General features: G+C 38.6%; 1 protein-coding gene and 1 pseudogene across 2 annotated transcripts; one reads left to right on the top strand and one right to left on the bottom strand.

The window, feature by feature from the left end:
* The first annotated feature begins 465 nt into the window (after positions 1-465).
* Positions 466-9,908, top strand: LOC113491806 (annotated as a pseudogene).
* A 946-nt stretch (positions 9,909-10,854) lies between these two features.
* LOC113491805 (uncharacterized protein K02A2.6-like) lies at positions 10,855-15,516 on the bottom strand. 2 transcript variants are annotated; one of them, XM_026868970.1, is made up of 2 exons: positions 14,287-14,364; positions 10,855-13,900 (listed from the first exon to the last, which is right to left on the bottom strand). In XM_026868970.1, the coding sequence occupies exon 2, from the start codon at positions 13,750-13,752 to the stop codon at positions 11,068-11,070; it is 2,685 nt and encodes an 894-aa protein (XP_026724771.1). In that variant the 5' UTR covers positions 13,753-13,900; positions 14,287-14,364; the 3' UTR covers positions 10,855-11,067. The 2 variants fall into 2 exon arrangements, with proteins under 2 accessions (XP_026724771.1, XP_026724772.1); XM_026868971.1 differs by having other exon boundaries at positions 13,812-13,900; positions 14,287-15,516.
* Positions 15,517-19,875: the final 4,359 nt, after the last annotated feature.

Here is a 19,875-nt window from a genome sequence, read left to right as displayed (position 1 = left end):
CATAAGGAGGCTGCTAGATAGTTAGTAAAGTATGGTAGTTAGATAAATAATTAATTTAATTGTATAAGTTTAAACTTAATTCTACGAACAATTTATGTGTTGTTTTTATTTGAGATTTATAAGTTTTGTTGAAATATTGTTTAGACATTTCTTTTAATAAATTACTTATTTTCATAGATACAAAATATTGTTTTATAGTTATTTTTGTATATTATTACCGCACTACATTGTTTTAGGTAAAAGCGGCTAAGTGCCTTGCAGGGGACAAATAACATAATTTGACTGGCCTGTTGGTCTAGTGGTTAGTGACCCTGTCTGCTATATCGGAGGTCGTGGATTCGATTCCCACCCAGGACAAATGTTTGTGTAATGAGCACGATAATTTGTGTCTGGGTGTAATTAATTACTATATTATGTATGTATTTAGAAATATGTAAGTATGTTTATCAGTTATCTAGTACTCATAATACAAGCTCTGCTTAGTCTGAGACTAGATGGCGTTGTGTGAATGTTGTGGAGTATTTATTATTTATAACAGTAATCACTCATTCGAGCGAAATTGTTTATGTGCCCTTTTATTAATATTTTATAAAGTAACAAATGAATAATATGAAAAATATTTTTTACGGTGTATTTAAGGCCCCCTAAAGCCATTTTAAGGTAAATAACTGGTTAATTTGAAGTTTTGTACTTTACCAGAATACCAAACCAACACGCACGTTGCTATTTGCCAAGTTAAGGGTTAAATACACTGCATTGTTCAGTAAGTATTTACTCTATTATCGATATGCATTAAGTATCTAAAACTGCTTAAATTATCCTCCTAATCACTCACTCACTTTACGTTTTTTTATTTATTTACAGTCTCCAACAAAATAAACACCATGAATTCACACTATGTAGATACTTATTTAAGAATTAGGTTCTTAATCATAATTTACAATTTAGCCTTTATGAGTAATAAGACATTAAATTCAAACGAAAGCTTTCTTAAGAGTCTGATAAAATAGAAACGGAAGTTGTTATTTTTGTTTATATTTTATTTGTGTTACTAGTTTTTGCCAGCGTTTATTTTACATATAAACCTTCCTCTTAAATTAGGTACTTGTACCTGTCTATTAACAAAAAACGCATCAAAATCCGTTGCGTAGTTTTAATTATCTAAGCATACATAGAGACAGACAGCGGGAAGCAACTTTGTTTTATACTACCTGTGAATTAATACTTATTTAATTATGTGATATTTCAGAAACTACAGTCTCGGGTCAAAATGTCAGTAAGGCAATGGTCACAACAAGCGAAGCTGTGGAGTTTATTGACCAGCTATTTGATAGCGTGAACGGTTCTCGAGGAAGCCGAACCGTCCGGGGCAAACTGCGTGGATCTATAAAGCCGAACACATATCAAATTTTCAATTTTTGGATAGAAGCCAAACAAATAGTGAAAAAAATGCAATTTATCGACGAAAATAGCAAGAAAGCTCGCAAAAATAACAAAATCTATAAGGTTCGAGTTCCTTTTCCTAATAGATGGGTTACAACTGTAGAAAGTTTTGAAAGGTTGTCTAAACTGTTGTTCGAGAAATATGAGATAAAATATTTTTATCCTAAAAATGTTAATCAGGATCCTCTAGAAAACTTTTTTGGTAGGATCAGAGTCATCAACTACAGGAACGTCAATCCTGATGCAAATACAGTTCATTCACAGTTATTTTACCTCTGACAGATGTTTTCTGAGTGTTGGTATAACTTTCGACTCGTCTTGAAGAGCTTCTAGCGTTTTTCTTTAACAGTTGTGATATTTAATTTGATAAAATGCCGAAAAGGATTCTGTTGGGGGTGTCAGGACATTTTTAAAATAAAAACGATAATTCACGTCTGCCACTCTCCTTTACTCCAACAGAACAGGGACAAGAAAAAAATACACAGATAATAATAAAAAAAAATAGAGTATAAAATAATGTTCATTCGCGAACCGTTCGCGCGCATTTATCGATCGCGTTGCGTCACTAGATGGCGGTGTGAGCAGCGAACATGCCGGCCGCCTTGGAATCCTCAGGTTTCAAAACTAACTGCATCGCTGTTGGCGACGCACCCGCTGTCATCCTGGATGCCACTGGTCGTCGTCGATGGCACCGGAAGTGGGCAAATTTTGGAGAACGCTCGCTGTACATTGCCCGTCGCAGTTCGGAGTTCAGCAACTCGGCTCACACCGTCTTTTCCTGTGAACACCTTTACAATTCTGCCCATGCGCCATTTCAGAGGTGGTAAGTGGTCCTCCTTAATAACGACAAGGGTGTTCAAAGCTAAGTCCTGGTTGTGTGTCTTCCACTTGGTCCTTATCTGAAGCTCTGAAATGTAGTCTGTCGACCACCGCTTCCAAAATTGCTGTCTAATTTGTTCAACCCTCTGGAACCGCGTCAGGCGATTTGTTGGCTCGTCCGTCATGTCTCTGCAGGCTGGTGTCAGGAGCGACCGGCCGATGAGGAAGTGCGCCGGAGTCAGTGGAAGAAGGTCATGTGGATCAGAAGATAAAGGACACATCGGACGGGAATTCAGGACGGCTTCGATCTGTGACAACACCGTGCTGAATTCCTCGTACGTTAGATTAGCGGTACCCATAACGCGCCTAAGATGATGTTTACAGGACTTAACTCCTGCCTCCCACAATCCCCCGAAATGAGGAGCATAAGGTGGTATAAATTTGAACTCAATATTATCATTACACAAGTTATCTATAATTTGATGTGAATGCTCGTTAAACATTAACTTAACCTCTTTCATGGCTCCTATAAAATTGGTTCCGTTATCCGAAAAAACTTGAGCCGGCTTACCACGACGTGATATAAATCTTTTAAGTGCTAATAGGTACTCATGTGCAGAAAGAGTAGTGACTAATTCGAGATGAATAGCTCGTGTTATAAAGCAGACAAATAGGCATATATACCCCTTTTCTAGCTTAGCCCCCCTACCTTTGCGGTTTAGCACCGAGACGGGTCCAGCGTAGTCCACCCCACAGCGAATAAAAGGAAAACCCGGTTCCAACCGCTCTGAAGGCAGGTTGCCCATGATTGGGGTAACGGTCTTCCCCCTTAGTCGCGTGCAGCGAACACACTGATGGACTACCTTTCTGGCCAGATTTCTCCCCCCTAATGGCCACCAACTCTCACGCATAGTAGCTAATAGCAGTTGGGGACCAGCATGGAGAAGTTCGTAATGGAAATGCTGGAACAATAATAAAGTTAAACGGTGCTTACTGCATAGAAAACCGGGTGCTTTTTATCATACTCGAAGATAGGCGAATTAGTTAAGCGTCCACCTACTCTTATAATATCATAACTATCTAAAAATACATTAAGACTAGAAATTGCACTGGTAGTATGTAATGGTAGGTTACCTTTTAATTTTATATATTCTTTAGGGAATGATTCGCGTTGTGCGAGTCGTGTTAACATTTGTGTTGATGCACACAACTCATCCACAGATAACGGCCCTACCATGCGATCGTGTCGCCGTGTGCGTGTATTGTGAACGAAACGCAATACGTATGCCCCTGTACGCCTCATGCGATTATACGACGAAAACCGGTCAAAATTTATAACTACGTCGCTATTTTTTGGGACGTCACATACTAAAGCTGTAGTGTCTATTTTTAAGTCTGGTAAATTAGTGGCGTAGTCACAGTACGGTGTTATACCTTGCTGTGACCTCATCAACTCATGATCCTGCAAGAACTGTGGCCCGTTCCACCATAGACTGCAGTCACTTAGCGAGTCCAGGCTGAGACCGCGTGAGACTAAATCTGCTGGATTATGTTTAGTACCTACATGCGACCAGATAGCATTACTGGTAAGTTCATTTATTTCTACTATTCTATTCTGAACGAAGGTTTTCAACGAATGAGGTGACATTCGAAGCCACCCAAGGACAATCGTTGAATCTGTCCAGAAGAAAGTTTTATAAAAGGTCAACCGTAGTGAATTAATTATTTTTCTATATAACCGTGCACCGATTAACGCCCCGCATAATTCTAGTCGCGGTATACTAGTCGGTTTTAATGGCGCGACCTTACTTTTGGCACAGAGTAACTTACTTGTAACAGGTGAGTTATCGGAGTATGTTCGCACGTAAGCACATGCGCCGTATGAACACTGCGATGCGTCACTAAAAATATGTAATTCTATGTATTGTGTGTGAGAACTCAAAACATAACGAGGAATACGTAACGTGTGTAAACACTGTAACGTACTAATAAATTTATCCCATGACAACACTACATCATTAGGAACCGATTCGTCCCAATTTATTTTACACAACCATAACTTTTGCATAACCATTTTTGCTATTATTATTGCCGGTGCTAAAATACCTAATGGGTCATACACTTGCGCTATAACTGATAACATAGTACGTTTAGTTAATGGGTTCACATTATTAATTACCCGTGATGTAAAATGTAGTTCATCCCTTTTATTGAACCACCCCATACCTAAAGTTTTATTTTGACACTGATCACCTAATGCCAATCTTTTTGATATATCATGTGCAGTAATGTCCAGATTAAATATCCATTTACGTAATGGAAGACACGCTGCGTTCAATGTGTCAGTGACCTTATCGCACATGTTTGATAAACTATTTAAATCATCATTACCTATTAAGACATCATCTACGTAGAAATCCTCTCTAATCACAGTAGCTACCTGTTCATCCTCACATTCACTCGCAAGTTGATTCAGACACCGCATACTAAGATAAGGCGCTGATGCCGTGCCGTACGTCACGGTGTTAAGGCGATATATACCTATTGGGTCCGATGTATTTTTACGCCACAAAATTAACTGTAATTCCCGTTGATCTGGTTGGATTAAGATTTGACGGTACATTTTTTCCACATCGGCACATGCTACATATTTATACTGCCTAAAACGTACTAATATGGAAAAAATGTCGTTCTGAAGCGGCGGCCCAATCAATTGTATATTATTTAATGACTTGCCTGTAGACGTCACTGCGCTGGCATCGAACACCGTGCGCAATTTTGTAGTACTGCTATTTTCATTTAATACACCGTGGTGTGGTAGGAAATAGTGAGGTGACCCGTAGGTATCTATGCGTGTCATGTGACCGAGACTTTCGTATTCATTCATGAAGTTAATATATTTTTCCCTAAATTCCGGCATACGATTAAACTTCCGTTCAAGCGACAACAAGCGTTTTTCAGCCCCAGTATAACTCTCCCCAAGAACCGTAGGCGATTCCTTAAAAGGGATCCGCACTGAGAATTTACCCTCTTGAGTACGTGTTGTCGTTTCAACGAAAATATTCTCGCACATTTGCTCGTCGGCAATAAGGATATTCCCAACGTTAGTAATCTCTTCGAGTTCCCAAAATTGTTTTAATTGTACATCTAATGTTTGCGAGAAATTACAATGAATCTGATTAATGCGCAGACCATTATTACTATCATACAAGGGCCCAGACATTATCCACCCTAGCTTCGTATTTTGCAAATAAGGTCCATTTTTTAACCTTATTTGACCATCACTCAACAAATCCCAGAACTTATCCGCACCTATCAGAATATCAATATCCGACGGCGAATGAAAGCTCGGGTCAGCTAGTTGAAGATTGTCTGGGATATTAATATTTTTTACATTTATGTTAAATGCCGGTAACCTATTTGTAATACACGGTAACACTAAACATTTAATATTAGTACTATAATGCTTAACCTTCGAACGTAATAATATTTTACAAGTGTGGGTTGACCTCGCGATTGAATGACCCACACCGGTAACTTGACAAGTGGACTGTAATAAAGGTACATTTAGCTTATCGCATAATGATTTTCTAATAAAACACTGTTGGCTACCATTATCAAGGAGCACGCGTGCCGTGTGAAACTGATTTTTATTATCTGCAATATCCACTAACGCTGTGGATAACAGAACCGTAGGTACAAAAGAATATAGCGTTTGTTTACAAAGCGAGTCAGTAATATCAGCTGACGAGTGTAATGACGTCGAGACATTAGATACGTCACTAGTTACCGACTGCGACTGTGTCTTACTCGCACCTGCCACGCTTAAGTTGTCTCCGCTATCGATATGAATAAGACTATTATGCTTTTCAAGATGACATAGCCTACACGGACCGAATGTACAATCGTGTACCGTATGACTAGAACGTAAACAATTCTTACAAATATTTGTTGTGTTAACAAAATTAATCCTATCTTGAATAGGTAAATTAATAAACTTAGAACACGTATACAACGAATGATTACCTTTGCACATAACACATACGCGCGGACGGCGTTTACTCGTTTTCGTATTGTTATTATTATTATCACCGGCACTCGTAGCGACGTAACTATGAGTAGATGGTTTTTTGTTATGTATTAATTGTGTTTGTTCACTACTTTTATTGTCGTGTGAATGTTTGGTGTGGCTTACTTTAATAATATCTAACATATCCGCCCTATCCTTGAGAAACTTAAGTAAATCATCTAACTTCACAAATGACGGCTTGCTGTTAGTATTATATAGTGTACCCTGATAGTGTTCCCACTCACGTTCGGTAATGGGATCTAACTTCGAAACAACTCGGTAAATAACTAACGTGTCCCACGCATGAGTTTGTTCCCCAAGTGAAGAAAGCGCACATAGGTTTCTTAACACAGTGTCTATAAGTTTTCTTAATTGTGAAGCCGATTCTTTATGTAAAGAAGGAATCGAATATAAGGACTTGACGTGGTTATGTTGCAATAGACGTAGATTGTTGTAACGATTCTCTAGCAGCTCCCAAGCGTGAGTGTAATTGCTCGCCGTAAATTCCAATGCACTAATAACTTGCGACGCACTATTCGACAACGATGATCTTAAATAATGGAATTTTTGTATGTTGTCTAAATCCTCGCGTTCGTGGATCATACTAAAATAAATTTTTAAATTCCAACCAACGATCGTACGATCCGTCAAAAGTAGGTATTTTAATATCCGGTAATTTAACCCGCATTTTGGTTTTAGTAACTACCTTATCGTAATCTACCTCCTTCTGCAACAGGAGCCTAGCGCACGCAACGGTTTTAAAATACTGCTCTTCGAAACGTTCTCGATCTTCCAAATGTTTTGGAAGGTCGAGCTCGTCCGCGTTTTCCTCGATTAAACTTTGCAAGTCGCTGTAAGATTCTAATAAATTGGAACTGTTATCAACGCGTAACTGCAACTCTAATGTTTGTTGGTCACTTAGCGGGCATTCACATCTTTTAATATAATTTTCAAATAATGTTAAACGGCCTTTTACTACTGCTCTTTTTTTCACAAGATCCGCCATCTTAGCTTCACTCATTTCGAGGAAAAAATAGGAAAACAAGAGTACTCACTGTAAATCTTCCCGTGTGAAGACTCGCGCCACGTGCAACCCGCAGAGACCCGCGAGATTACCAACCACACATCGGCATCGGGATTTCACGACACCGGCTGAGCACCGCCGCTCCACAACTAGGAACACAGCACAAATATTAAACACAGACCGAGAAAAGGGATAGGGAAACCTGGTAGGAAATCAGCCCTGCCGCTCCAATCCACTCGCTGACTCGAATTCTTGTTGTAGGTACTCGACGACTCGAACCCTCGTTGTAGGTACTCGATGGCTCGAAGTCTCGATGTAGGTACTGGATGACTCGAACTCTCGATGTAGGTGCTCGATGACTCGAAGACCTCGAAGTCTTATTGTAGGTACTCGGCACCCGCTGACTCGAACTCCCGTTGTAGGTGCACGCTAGCACATGTAATGGCGGGTGAATTTCTTGAATCCGTAATAATGCGACGGATACTCGGACTTCACCTCAATTATATTAGGACTCTTCAGCTGTTCTTAATTTGGCTCGGATGGACCATTATGTTGGGGGTGTCAGGACATTTTTAAAATAAAAACGATAATTCACGTCTGCCACTCTCCTTTACTCCAACAGAACAGGGACAAGAAAAAAATACACAGATAATAATAAAAAAAAATATAGTATAAAATAATGTTCATTCGCGAACCGTTCGCGCGCATTTATCGATCGCGTTGCGTCACTAGATGGCGGTGTGAGCAGCGAACAGATTCAAAGCAGCGGAAGAAAGATTGTATTAGCAGTGCGTGATTTTTGTGAGAGAGAAAAGGACAATAATGCTCCTTTAATTCCATTTGGCAATGTTCGTCAACGAGTAGCCGCCATTACAGGTGTGTAAAAAAGGGTTACCCGTCTTTAACATTTTACCCAATTTAACTGGAAATTATAATGTCATGCCGTAAGCACCATATTTAGAACATATATTAGCATTGTCAAGGTATTTTTGTGAAATTACGTACACGAGGGTAACGATTATTCTGTGAAGTTTGATTATTGTTATTATTTAAGACCATGTCGATTTTTTTGGATTCTGTTGCTATTAATTTAGGTATTGTTAATTTTGATGTCGTTTCTATTTGAGTTTTAAATATAATACCTATATGAGTTATTCATTCATACAGTAATGATTGTCAAATAGTGTAAGTTGCCATATGAATAAATTAATAACGATGTATTTAGGCTATCAATAAATTAAAGTTGTTTGTCATTTCAGGTATATCTGAAAAAACCGTAAGCACCATTACCAAAGAAGGTGAAGTAGCTGCTTCCACATCTCAAAAAATTTCCACGCCGAGAAAGAAACGAACACAGGAAAAAAAAATTAAATTGGATGATTTTGATTTGTGTGCAATCCGAAATAAAATACATCAAATGTATACCGTCAGAAAGGAGGTACCGACTTTGGGAAAACTCTTAGCAGAGTTGAAGATTGACATAAATTTTCGTGGAGGGCGTACTACATTGTGGAAAATTATCCGTCAAATTGGATTCCGTTTTAAAAAATGTGGGTCAAAAAGGAAGCTACTGATGGAAAGGCCTGATGTTGTGGCCTGGCGATACAAGTACCTAACTATTTTGAAGCAAAATCGCGATGAAGGCAGGCTTGTTGTGTTCCAAGACGAGACTTTATTCACGCGTCCTACACAGTAAATAAATGCTGGCAAATAGAAAATGAAGAAGGCGTCCACAAAAACGATTCTGCTGGTGCACGATGGATTATTGTTCATGCGGGTGGTGAAATGGGTTTTATACCTAATGCTATGTTAATATTTAAATCACAGTCGAAATCGGGTGACTGCCATGATGACACGAATAAAACTAACTTTATGAAATGGCTTCAGGAAAAACTTATTCCTAACTTGCCGACTAATAGCTTAGTAGTTATGGATAACGCTCCTTATCACACCGTAAAGTTAAACAAGGCACCAACATTAAGCTCCACTAAAGTAGAAATGCAAAACTGGATCACAAATAAGGGCTTATCTTATCTGCCTACCATGGTTAAAGCTCAACTGTATGAAATCATAAAAGAGCATAAAGAAGCTCCATTATATGAAGCTGATCAAATGCTTGAAGCTCATGGTCACAAAGTGGTCAGATTACCGCCATACCACTGTGAGCTAAACGCCATTGAATTTATGTGGAGTCTCGCCAAAAGACGTGTTGCAGATAAAAACGTAGGACAAGAAGCGAATAACATCGTTAATTTAACCAAAGAAGCGTTTCAAAGTATTACTGCAGAAGATTGGCAAAAACAATGCGAACATGTGCGCCACATTGAAGACAAGCTTTTTGAAAGAGATGGGTGTATGGACAATCAAATAGACAGCTTCATAATTGAATTAAATGATGAGTCTGAAACAGAATCCGACAGCAGTTACGAAGATTCATCTGATTGTGACGATTCATCATTGGCTGTCCGCCTGGAACATGCATATTCCAAATAAATATTTTATTGCAATATGATCTGTTGTTTTATTATTGATTAATATAACATTAATGGTACATACAAATAATGATTTTGTGTGGAGATAAATATTTTATTAAAAACATAACTTTCAAAATATCTCTGTGACTGAACTTGGTTGGCTGTTTAATATTTTTTTAGGTATTTCTCGTTTTCTTGGGCAGAGTTCTTAACTAAATGAACTTATAATGGTAAATCCTAAGTATAAAATTTCATTCAAATTGGTTAGATCGTTTTCGATATGTATACCCGATATATACAACGTGTCCCAAAATTCAACGATAAGCCGGCGCCAAAAGGTAGACCTGCTCATGAGTACATAAGGAAAAATAATAAAAAAAATATAACTAGTTTTTTTTTTTAGTTACAAGAAAAATTCAGAATTCCTTTGAAATTTTACACCCATCATGATATTTTGAGCGACCACGATGACAATTTCTCAAATATGCTTAAGATTTTTTTTTATCTTATACCTAAATAGTGCTATTATACACCACAACTCTTAAAAACACCAAATTGCCCGCAGTTTTTACACAAAAAACGTTCAAAATCATTTTTTTCCCTAAAATTATGAAATATTTTTACTCTTAGTGTACTTTGACTCATGGTCTTGTAAAAAAAAAGTATGGACACCACTATGGCAAGTTGTTTTTAAAATTGGCGCAACTAATCAAGATTCTAAAAAGGTATAATACTCCAAAATAACTGGCCACAAAAAAAAAATATGTCTACCATTTGTAAACAATACCCAAATTTCTCAATTGTTCTTATTCGTAGAAATCACTTTTACTTTTTGTACAAAATTAGCCAGATGTTGCAAATTCCTAGAATTTTAATGGAATGTACGATAACATTCAAAATTTAGAGAGAGAGAGAGAGATAGCGAGATGTGTAAGGTAGAGAGGGATAGATAGGTATATTGTTGTATGACAATAATTCAAGTAGAGAGATCATGTTCTTGTGGTATTTCGGAATAAGACACGTCGTTCGGTGGGTTAGCCATTTATTCTCTGCAAGTCGACAGGTGGGTTCACAGATAATAAAACGCATACAGATAACCTATATTACACCTCCACCCTTATTTACTAACTTAAAATTATCATACATCCCTAGTACTTATGTTTTATTTCCTTACTGACTACTGCCTTAATTATTCGTTTACAAACTTAAAACTAGTAAGCCCTTAATCTACGAACCCATTACAGCTGATATCTTTGGGGTAGTCTCCTATTCCTAATGGGACGCGTTTCACTGACGGCCGACGCCACACTGTTGGACTCTGACGATTCCGTTACCAACGTCGGTTCCATACGGGTCTCAACACTCTTCATCCTACCCTTTCCTGAACCTTCGACACCCCCACCCGAGCACCCCTCGACGGGTGTGATCGCCACTGGTATTGTCGGAAAAACCAAGGCATTACCTACCGACTGGTTAGTGTTCTTGGGCGTTACGTTCGTGCTGACCATTTCGTTATCTGTCGGTAACGACGGTGTCGGTCGTAATGGATTTTCTTTACCTTTTAGCTGATCAATATGCCTATGTATCTCTGTGCCATCTAATAACCTTATTCTATAATCTGTAGTACTCAGACGCTCAATTACCGTACCACTTGCCCATTTCCTTAATCCTTGGTACACCCGGCACCAAACCCCGTCCTGGGGCGCAAACTCGCGCTGCGTGCCGCCTGCACCGTGTTGCTGGCGGCGCTGCGCGTCCCTCACTTGCTTGTCGCGCGCCGGTTTCAACCGGTCTAACCGAGTTCTTAATGTCCTGCCTTGTAATATCTGTGACGGACTTTCTTTCGTTGTGCTATGTTCAGTGGTTCTATACACTAGTAAAAACCGTTGAAGGGCTAGTTCTACATCTATTTTTTGGATAATAGCTTTTTTTATCACTCTTTTGCACTGTTTCACCGCATTTTCCGCCAGACCATTGGAAGCTGGATGATATGGTGCGGAATATACATGTTCTACTCCGTTATATTCTAAAAATGAATTAAATTCTTCGCTACTAAAAGGAGGTCCGTTATCCGAGACTAATTGTTTTGGTATACCAAAACGTGACCAAATTTCTCTAATTTTACCTATTATTGCTTTGGCCGTAGTCGAAACGACCGAACATGCTTCAATCCACTTTGAGGTTGCATCGACCATTATTAAATACTTGTGTCCCTGTATAGGCCCTAAGAAATCGACATGTAATCTGGTCCATGGACGAGAAGGCCAGTCCCACGGCTGCGGTGTGTGGTGTACCGGCGCTTCGCCCATTTCTGCGCAGATTGTGCAATTTCGACATTGACTTTCTAACATTTCATCAATCCCCGGCCACCATACATAGCTTCTAGCTATACATTTGGTCTTAATTATACCCATATGCGTGTCATGTAGCTCCCTCAAGACCCTGTCCTGACACGCTTTTGGCACTATTAACCTATGTCCCCCCATAAGACAACCTAACTCTGTATATATTTCATTACGTCTATTCGAATAAGGTTTAAGTTCCCTCATCTCCACTTCCTTAGGCCAACCATCCCTAACATAGCTCAATACACGCATTAATATTGGGTCTTTTTTTGTCTCTTTTCGAATATCTTCATGTTTAAGTAACAAAGCATCCGACGCAAAATGCAGGTACGTTTGTTCCGGAACTTCCTCTCTGTCTGTTTCACTAATAGCTTTATAACTTTCTACTAATCGAGACAAAGCGTCAGCAGTGTTTGAATGTGTATTCACGTATTCAATTTTGAAATCATAAGCTGATAATATTAACGCCCATCTCTGCAACCTGCTAGCTGTCATGCTCGGAATTCCTAACTCTGCTCCAAATATACTAACTAAGGGTTTATGATCTGTTCTTAAAACAAATGGTCTGCCATACAAATATTGGTGAAATTTCTTCACTGCGAAGACTATAGCTAAAGCCTCCTTATGTATTTGGCTATAATGATATTCCGCGGCGGTAAGTGTTCTTGACGCGTACGCTATGGGACACTCAAGGCCCTCGGGCGTGCTCTGCGCCAGCACCGCGCCGACGCCGCGCGAGCTCGCGTCGCACGTCACTACCACGGGCCGTGACTCATCATAGTGCGATAATATTTCTGAACTAATTAATAATTGTTTTATTTTCTTAAATGCTAGCGAATGAGTAGTGCTCCATGCCCAATGTTTACCCTTTTTCAATAGTTCGTATAATGGTGATAAATAGAAACTTAAATTTCTTATGAATTTTCCATAAAAGTTCACCATACCTAAAAACGATTTTAGTTCCGATACGTTAGTTGGAGAAGTCAATTTAATTATGGGTTTAATTTTATCTGGATCTACCCTTACCCCCTCCCTGCTAATTATAAATCCTAAATATTTAGCTTCTTTACTCAAAAAGTCACACTTTTCCCTTTTTATTTTTAACCCATTTTCTTGCAATATTTTAAGAACTTTATTTATAGTATCTATATGTCCCCTTATTGTTTTTCCAGTGATCAAAATATCATCTAAAAATACTGTCACATTGGGTATCTTATCAAAAAGCTGTGTCATTATTCTTTGGAAAATTCCTGGACTTGACGCGAGTCCATACACTAATCTATTATATCTGAAAAGGCCTTTATGAGTGTTGATGACTGTAAAATCCTTGGATTCGTCTAATAAAATTTGATTATACGCCTGAGATAAATCTAATTTCGTAAAATATTTACTACCCCTTAGCCTAGAAAACAGGTCGTCTATTTTTGGCACAGGATACTTATCAACTCTTAACATACGATTTAATGTAACCTTATAGTCAGCACATAAACGTAAAGCGCCATCCGGCTTGTGTACAATTACCAGTGGTGTGGCCCAGTCGGAGGTGTCAACAGGCTCGATGATGCCCGCGCGCAGCATGGCCTCGAGCTCAGCGTCGACACGCGTGCGCAGCGCGTATGGCAGCGGCCGCGCGCGACAGAATACCGGCACAGCTCCCTCGCGTAGATGCAGTGTGGCCCGACCGCCCGTGAAACACCCCAATCCGCCATCAAACAACTTATTGTACCTAGAATAAATATTACATACAATATTATTTTTTTGTTGAACTGTGAAATCCTCCTCTATACAATTTGCATTATTGATTGTGGCTATGGGGGGTACACTAATTTTTAATTCTGACAACCACTGTCTTCCTAAAAGTGTAGCGCTCCCCGTTTTAAACACATATAAATCTAATTTCTTTTTTTGGCTTTTGTAAGTAACAGTTACTTCTAGATACCCCTCGGGTTGAACTTTACTACCATTATAAAATTTCACCGCCAGATTACATGGCAATATTGGTACATCAGAAAAACATTCATTATAAGTTCTACTAGAGATACATGATAAGGGAGACCCGGTATCAATTTCCATTGTTAATAACACATTGTTCACTAAAATACTCATGCTCACCGGCCTATATTGACTTAACGACATTTGATAAATTGGTTCTTCTTCCAAAATAACTTCTTCCGCTTGTTCCTCCCCTTGCGTCTCGAAAACGTGCATTGTCGGTTGATAGGCTCCCGATCGCGCGTGCCAGGACCGCCCCGTGCCCCGGCTAGCGCCACGGTAACCCCCAACACTCACTCTGGCGCCCCGCCGCGTCATGCCTGCCCCGCCGCCATCTTTCCGTGCTTGAGCGCGGTCTCGTTGTTTTACGCTATCGCCATTTTCCTGACACATTCGACGCAAATGTCCCACTGTTTTACATTTACTACACTGGTACTTTGAAAATCGGCATTCCATTTTCGTATGTCTGTAGTCCCCGCATGCCGTACAACCCCCGAGTTGCATGCGATGTAAATCTCCCCTTAAATCCACTATCTCCGAACTACGCCGCGATACTGTGTTTCTAGAAACGTCAGGCCCCGCCGCAGCCGCGAAGGTGCTCGCCCCGACGCTGCCGCGCCCATCCACAGCAGCTGCATCCCGCTCCGCCGCTTCCAGCGATGTCGCCACCCTAACCGCATCCGTATAAGTGACTGAGTCGGCTTCCGCGAATAACCGTTGACGAATGACCTCGCTTCGTAACCCGCACACGAATTGGTCCCGTAAATTTTCGTTTAAATTGTCTTTGAATTTACAATATCTTGCGAGTTTCTTGAGCTCGGCTACGTACATGGCCACGTTTTCCTCGTTGGCCTGCCTTCGTTGTCGAAACCGATACCGTTCCGCTAGCACTGATGGCGTTGGCTCCAAATGTTGATGCAATAACTCCACCACTTTGAGATACGTCAAATCCGCCGGTTTTTTAGGACTAGCCAGGTCACTTAATAGTTCATACGCCTCATCTCCCATTACTGCTATTAATGTTGGTAATTTTGTGGCATCGTCAATATTATTTACTTTAAAGTACATGTCCAACCGTTCCACATATACTGACCACGTGCCGGACTTCACGTCAAATTCTTTTATTTTACCGATCGACATCTTGATCACTTTTTTGTTTTTTCCTTTCTTATTCGCACTCCTCCGGTCACGCTGACACGCGTTTTTTTATTTTCCTTGTCCAATTTATGCCATTCTCGTCGCCACTGTGGTATTTCGGAATAAGACACGTCGTTCGGTGGGTTAGCCATTTATTCTCTGCAAGTCGACAGGTGGGTTCACAGATAATAAAACGCATACAGATAACCTATATTACAGTTCTCAGCAAGTCAGTACGCTCTGCTCCTCCGTATTGCTTGCGCATATCCGTATTCAATTGACGTAGCTCTCGTACTAACGACTTTTGGCTTTACATTTTGGACTGAATTTAAGTGATCTGTGAACTGAACTGACCTGGCATTATTTTGGACTGTGACATTGTTTTGTGATTTGGACTTTTGCCGTATTTTGGGCTGTTACGCGTTATCATGCCGCTACCATACACGTCGGTAGAATACGCTAACATGCACCTCATTTATGGCGAATGTCGGTGTAATGCTAACGCTGCGAGCAGACTGTATCGAGAAAGGTACCCGAACGCTCAAAGATATCCTGATTATCGAGTATTTATTAATGTGCATCAAGCGTTTTCGGAGGGTCGTTTGCCTTCAGCTAGAAGAAACGCTGGAAGACCTAGATCGGAATGTGATGAAGAAGTTCTCAATGAAATAAACATTGATTCAACTACCTCAGTACGTGCCATAGAAGCAACTACGGGAATCCCAAAAAGTACAGCACATCGAATTTTAAAACGTCACCGATTGCACCCTTATCATTACAGACGTGTGCAAACATTGCTACCTCGGGACTATCCACTGCGAATCGCATTTTGTCGTGTGATGCTTCAAAAGCACCGGGAAGACCCTCAGTTCGTGGGAAAAATATTATGGTCGGATGAATCAACCTGCAAGAAAGATGGTTATTTAAATCTTCACAACCTACACAGCTGGAGCAATGAGAATCCACATGTGATGAGACAAGAGAAATCCCAATATCAATTTAAGGTTAATTTATGGACGGGAATATTAAATGGAAAAGTGATTGGGCCTTTTGAATTACAAGGAAACTTGGATGGGGACAGTTATTTGAACTTTCTACAAAATAATTTGCCAGAATTACTAGAAGACGTCCCCTTAAGTGACCTTCAAAATATGTGGTTTCAAAATGATGGTTGCCCAGCTCATTACGCTAGTCCTGTGAGACAATACCTAGACCAAGAGTTCCCGGGGCGTTGGATCGGGCGACTTGGTCCTATCTTATGGCCACCCCGATCACCCGACCTAAACCCCCTGGACTTTTTTTATTGGGGTTATCTCAAAGACAGGGTCTACGCGAAACCGATTGCGACATTAGATGAGCTTCGGCATGAAATAACTCAGACTGCGGCACATATCAATGCAAGAAGATATGCAAGAAAGATAAAAAGGTCCTTTTTAAGGCGATGTCGTGCCTGTATTAACGCCGGAGGAAAACAGTTTGAACATTTACTGTAATGTTAATTATTTAATAAATTAATTACAAAAATAGTTTCCATTGTTTTATTCATTTTTGGAACATTATAATATTTATTACTAACAACATGAACAATTAATGAATTTGGGTATTGTTTACAAATGGTAGACATATTTTTTTTTTGTGGCCAGTTATTTTGGAGTATTATACCTTTTTAGAATCTTGATTAGTTGCGCCAATTTTAAAAACAACTTGCCATAGTGGTGTCCATACTTTTTTTTTACAAGACCATGAGTCAAAGTACACTAAGAGTAAAAATATTTCATAATTTTAGGGAAAAAAATGAGTTTAAACGTTTTTTGTGTAAAAACTGCGGGCAATTTGGTGTTTTTAAGAGTTGTGGTGTATAATAGCACTATTTAGGTATAAGATAAAAAAAAAATCTTAAGCATATTTGAGAAATTGTCATCGTGGTCGTTCAAAATATCATGATGGGTGTAAAATTTCAAAGGAATTCTAAATTTTCCTTGTAACTAAAAAAAAAACTAGTTATATTTTTTTTATTATTTTTCCTTATGTACTCATGAGCAGGTCTACCTTTTGGCGCCGGCTTATCGTTGAATTTTGGGACACGTTGTATATGAATAAATAAATATATATATAAGATCAGCTTGTTGAAATATCGTATTATATGTACCATTATCACACAAAGTGTAATACTAAATCGACATAGGCAATATTAAAATACTGTTTTTTACATTTCATTTAAGGGAGTCATAGAAGCTAGATATGGCAACATAATGCTCAGATAGCCAACCTAACAGCTAGAGGTAAAATAACTGTGAATGCACTGTAGCTTTATGAATGCGTTTAAATCATTGTTTATGTCCAACGTTATGGGTCCACATTCCATATATGCAAACTGTGAGGATGACATAGGAGACACATTAGTCGATTTTTCGAGTTCCTCATCAACATTTGATGAGGATAAAGAAAATGCCATGTGTACTAGACCCCATTTTGATAACCCAAAAAAATAGCAATAATTGTATCCTATCTCTAAAACCAGTGAATGAAAGATTGCGCGTGCACTCTTCTGCATATACAGCAGGGTATTTGTGCAGGAGAGTGACAAAAAATATTAAATGTAGGAGATGCTCTGAGACTTATACCGAAACAAAAAGAGATGTTTTTCATAAATGGATCGAACAAAAAGAATACACCCTTTTAAAACATCAAAATTTAACATATCCATCAATTTTTTTTTTAATGTTGATTGCCTTATACATGATTACTTGAATAAGTATGCTTATAAAACATGTATAAAAAACGTTTAAAACAGGAAATATTAAAGCAGTTTGATGTAAATTGGTTGGGGTGTACACATCACAAAACAGAAGCAAGGGAATTTGTTTTACGCAACTTTTAAGCAGATCTGTAGCAGCGGGTTTGTCAACGTACATAGATTTTAATGTGATAGATGAATCAGCAAGGCACACAGTCGAATTAATAATGTTGATGAACGATCTATTTGACGCATTGAATTCATCGAGTCTTCGTGACAGGTATAAGTGCAAAAGAGCGTTTTGTGGGCGTAAAGAACAGATTGATTTTTTCGATAAAATGTTGACTATTTTCCAAACATTAAAATTACGAGATCCCCGAACTGGAAACGACGCTACTCAAAACGTGAAATTTATTCAAGGGTTTCAGATCACAATCAAGTCAATTTTACATCTGTAAGAAGATATTAAGCAAGAAGGATATCAATACATTCTGACAAGACGTCTTAATCAGGATGTGATTGAGAATTTTTTTGGTAAAATTAGATTTTATATATTATTTATATATAAATTTAGATTGCTCTAGAACCAACTAGCAGACAATTTATATCTGCATATCGCAAAATTTTCTTTGCCAATATTACTCGGGCTCCGAAAGAAGGCAATTGTCCGGAAGATTTGACAGAATCCCTCGTTCATTTAAGTAATTACAAAAATACAGATAATGAAAGTACTGAAATCAATAACGTTCCTCTCGTTATCAATATTAACCAATCAGAGATATTGCAGTCAAATAGTGTATTGCGTGATGTTAGTTGTTCAGACTATATAGAATTTGATATTCCCGAAAAAATGCTGTTTTTACGTATGCGGAGCCTTGTTGAAAAAATGCATTGATCGTCACGAGGATTGTGAACAACTTAAATTGTATTTAAACTCGAATCGGCAAGTTTTCAATTTAAGTGCAGAATCTAGGTACCTTCACTACAAAAATTATTCTAGAGACCAAATTTTGTTAGTGATTCCACCTGACGACTTTGTAGAAAATATTAAGAGGATAGAGCAGATATTCCAAAAAGCATTTAAAAATGATCACATAAACTGCAAAATTGGCATGTCTATTTATGAACAAATAAAAGATTTACAGTTTTCACCGCCCTGCCCATGCTTTCCGAAATTATATTTACAAAAGTTATTTATTAGGATGCCGATATATTACACATTAAAGTTTAATAACAAGGCGTTTCGTAACAGTCGAAACCGAAGAAAGTATTTTTCTGTAGCTAATTTGTAATTTTTTTTAATAAATTTGTGATTTAATAAATATGTTTGTATTATTTATTTTTATATTAATTTAAAGAAAATATGGTCCATGTGTAAAAATGTACAAATACTACATTATGCATATTAAAAATATACAAAAAACTGAATAGTAGGTATAATGTATAAAGCACTAAACATAAAATAAATAATTTAAACACAAGCTCTTAGACTATGTTACCGCCTGGGCCATCTAGTGGCCACTTGGAGAGTCGACATGACGTTGCCACAGTTCATGCGGTTGCGAGCGAAGCGCGAACAGCTGCGCCTAATATTTAACTAAAAGTGACAACCCTAAGACAGTAGGCAATTATATCGCGGATTGGGAAGAAGATGGCCTACTTTCCCTTTCTTTATACTATGCCAAAGTATTACATTTCCTTACTCATAAACGTTTTTTTTTATTACATTACAGATTCTTAAGCTTGTCAATAAAGACCCAGATTTGCCCATTTTTTCTTGGACTACGTTAAGAAATGTCATGAAACATTTAAATTTCAAATATGTGACAAAATCA

Source organism: Trichoplusia ni, chromosome 3, assembly GCF_003590095.1.
Source record: "Trichoplusia ni isolate ovarian cell line Hi5 chromosome 3, tn1, whole genome shotgun sequence".
Lineage (NCBI taxonomy): Eukaryota > Metazoa > Arthropoda > Insecta > Lepidoptera > Noctuidae > Trichoplusia > Trichoplusia ni.
The sequence above is the reverse complement of the archived record's forward strand: the minus strand, read 5'-3'. Positions and strand labels throughout refer to the sequence as shown.

Bases quoted from the DNA above. Each gene is read 5' to 3' on its own strand.
- LOC113491805 (XM_026868970.1), bottom strand. From the start codon at position 13,752: ATGCTGCGCGCGGGCATCATCGAGCCTGTTGACACCTCCGACTGGGCC.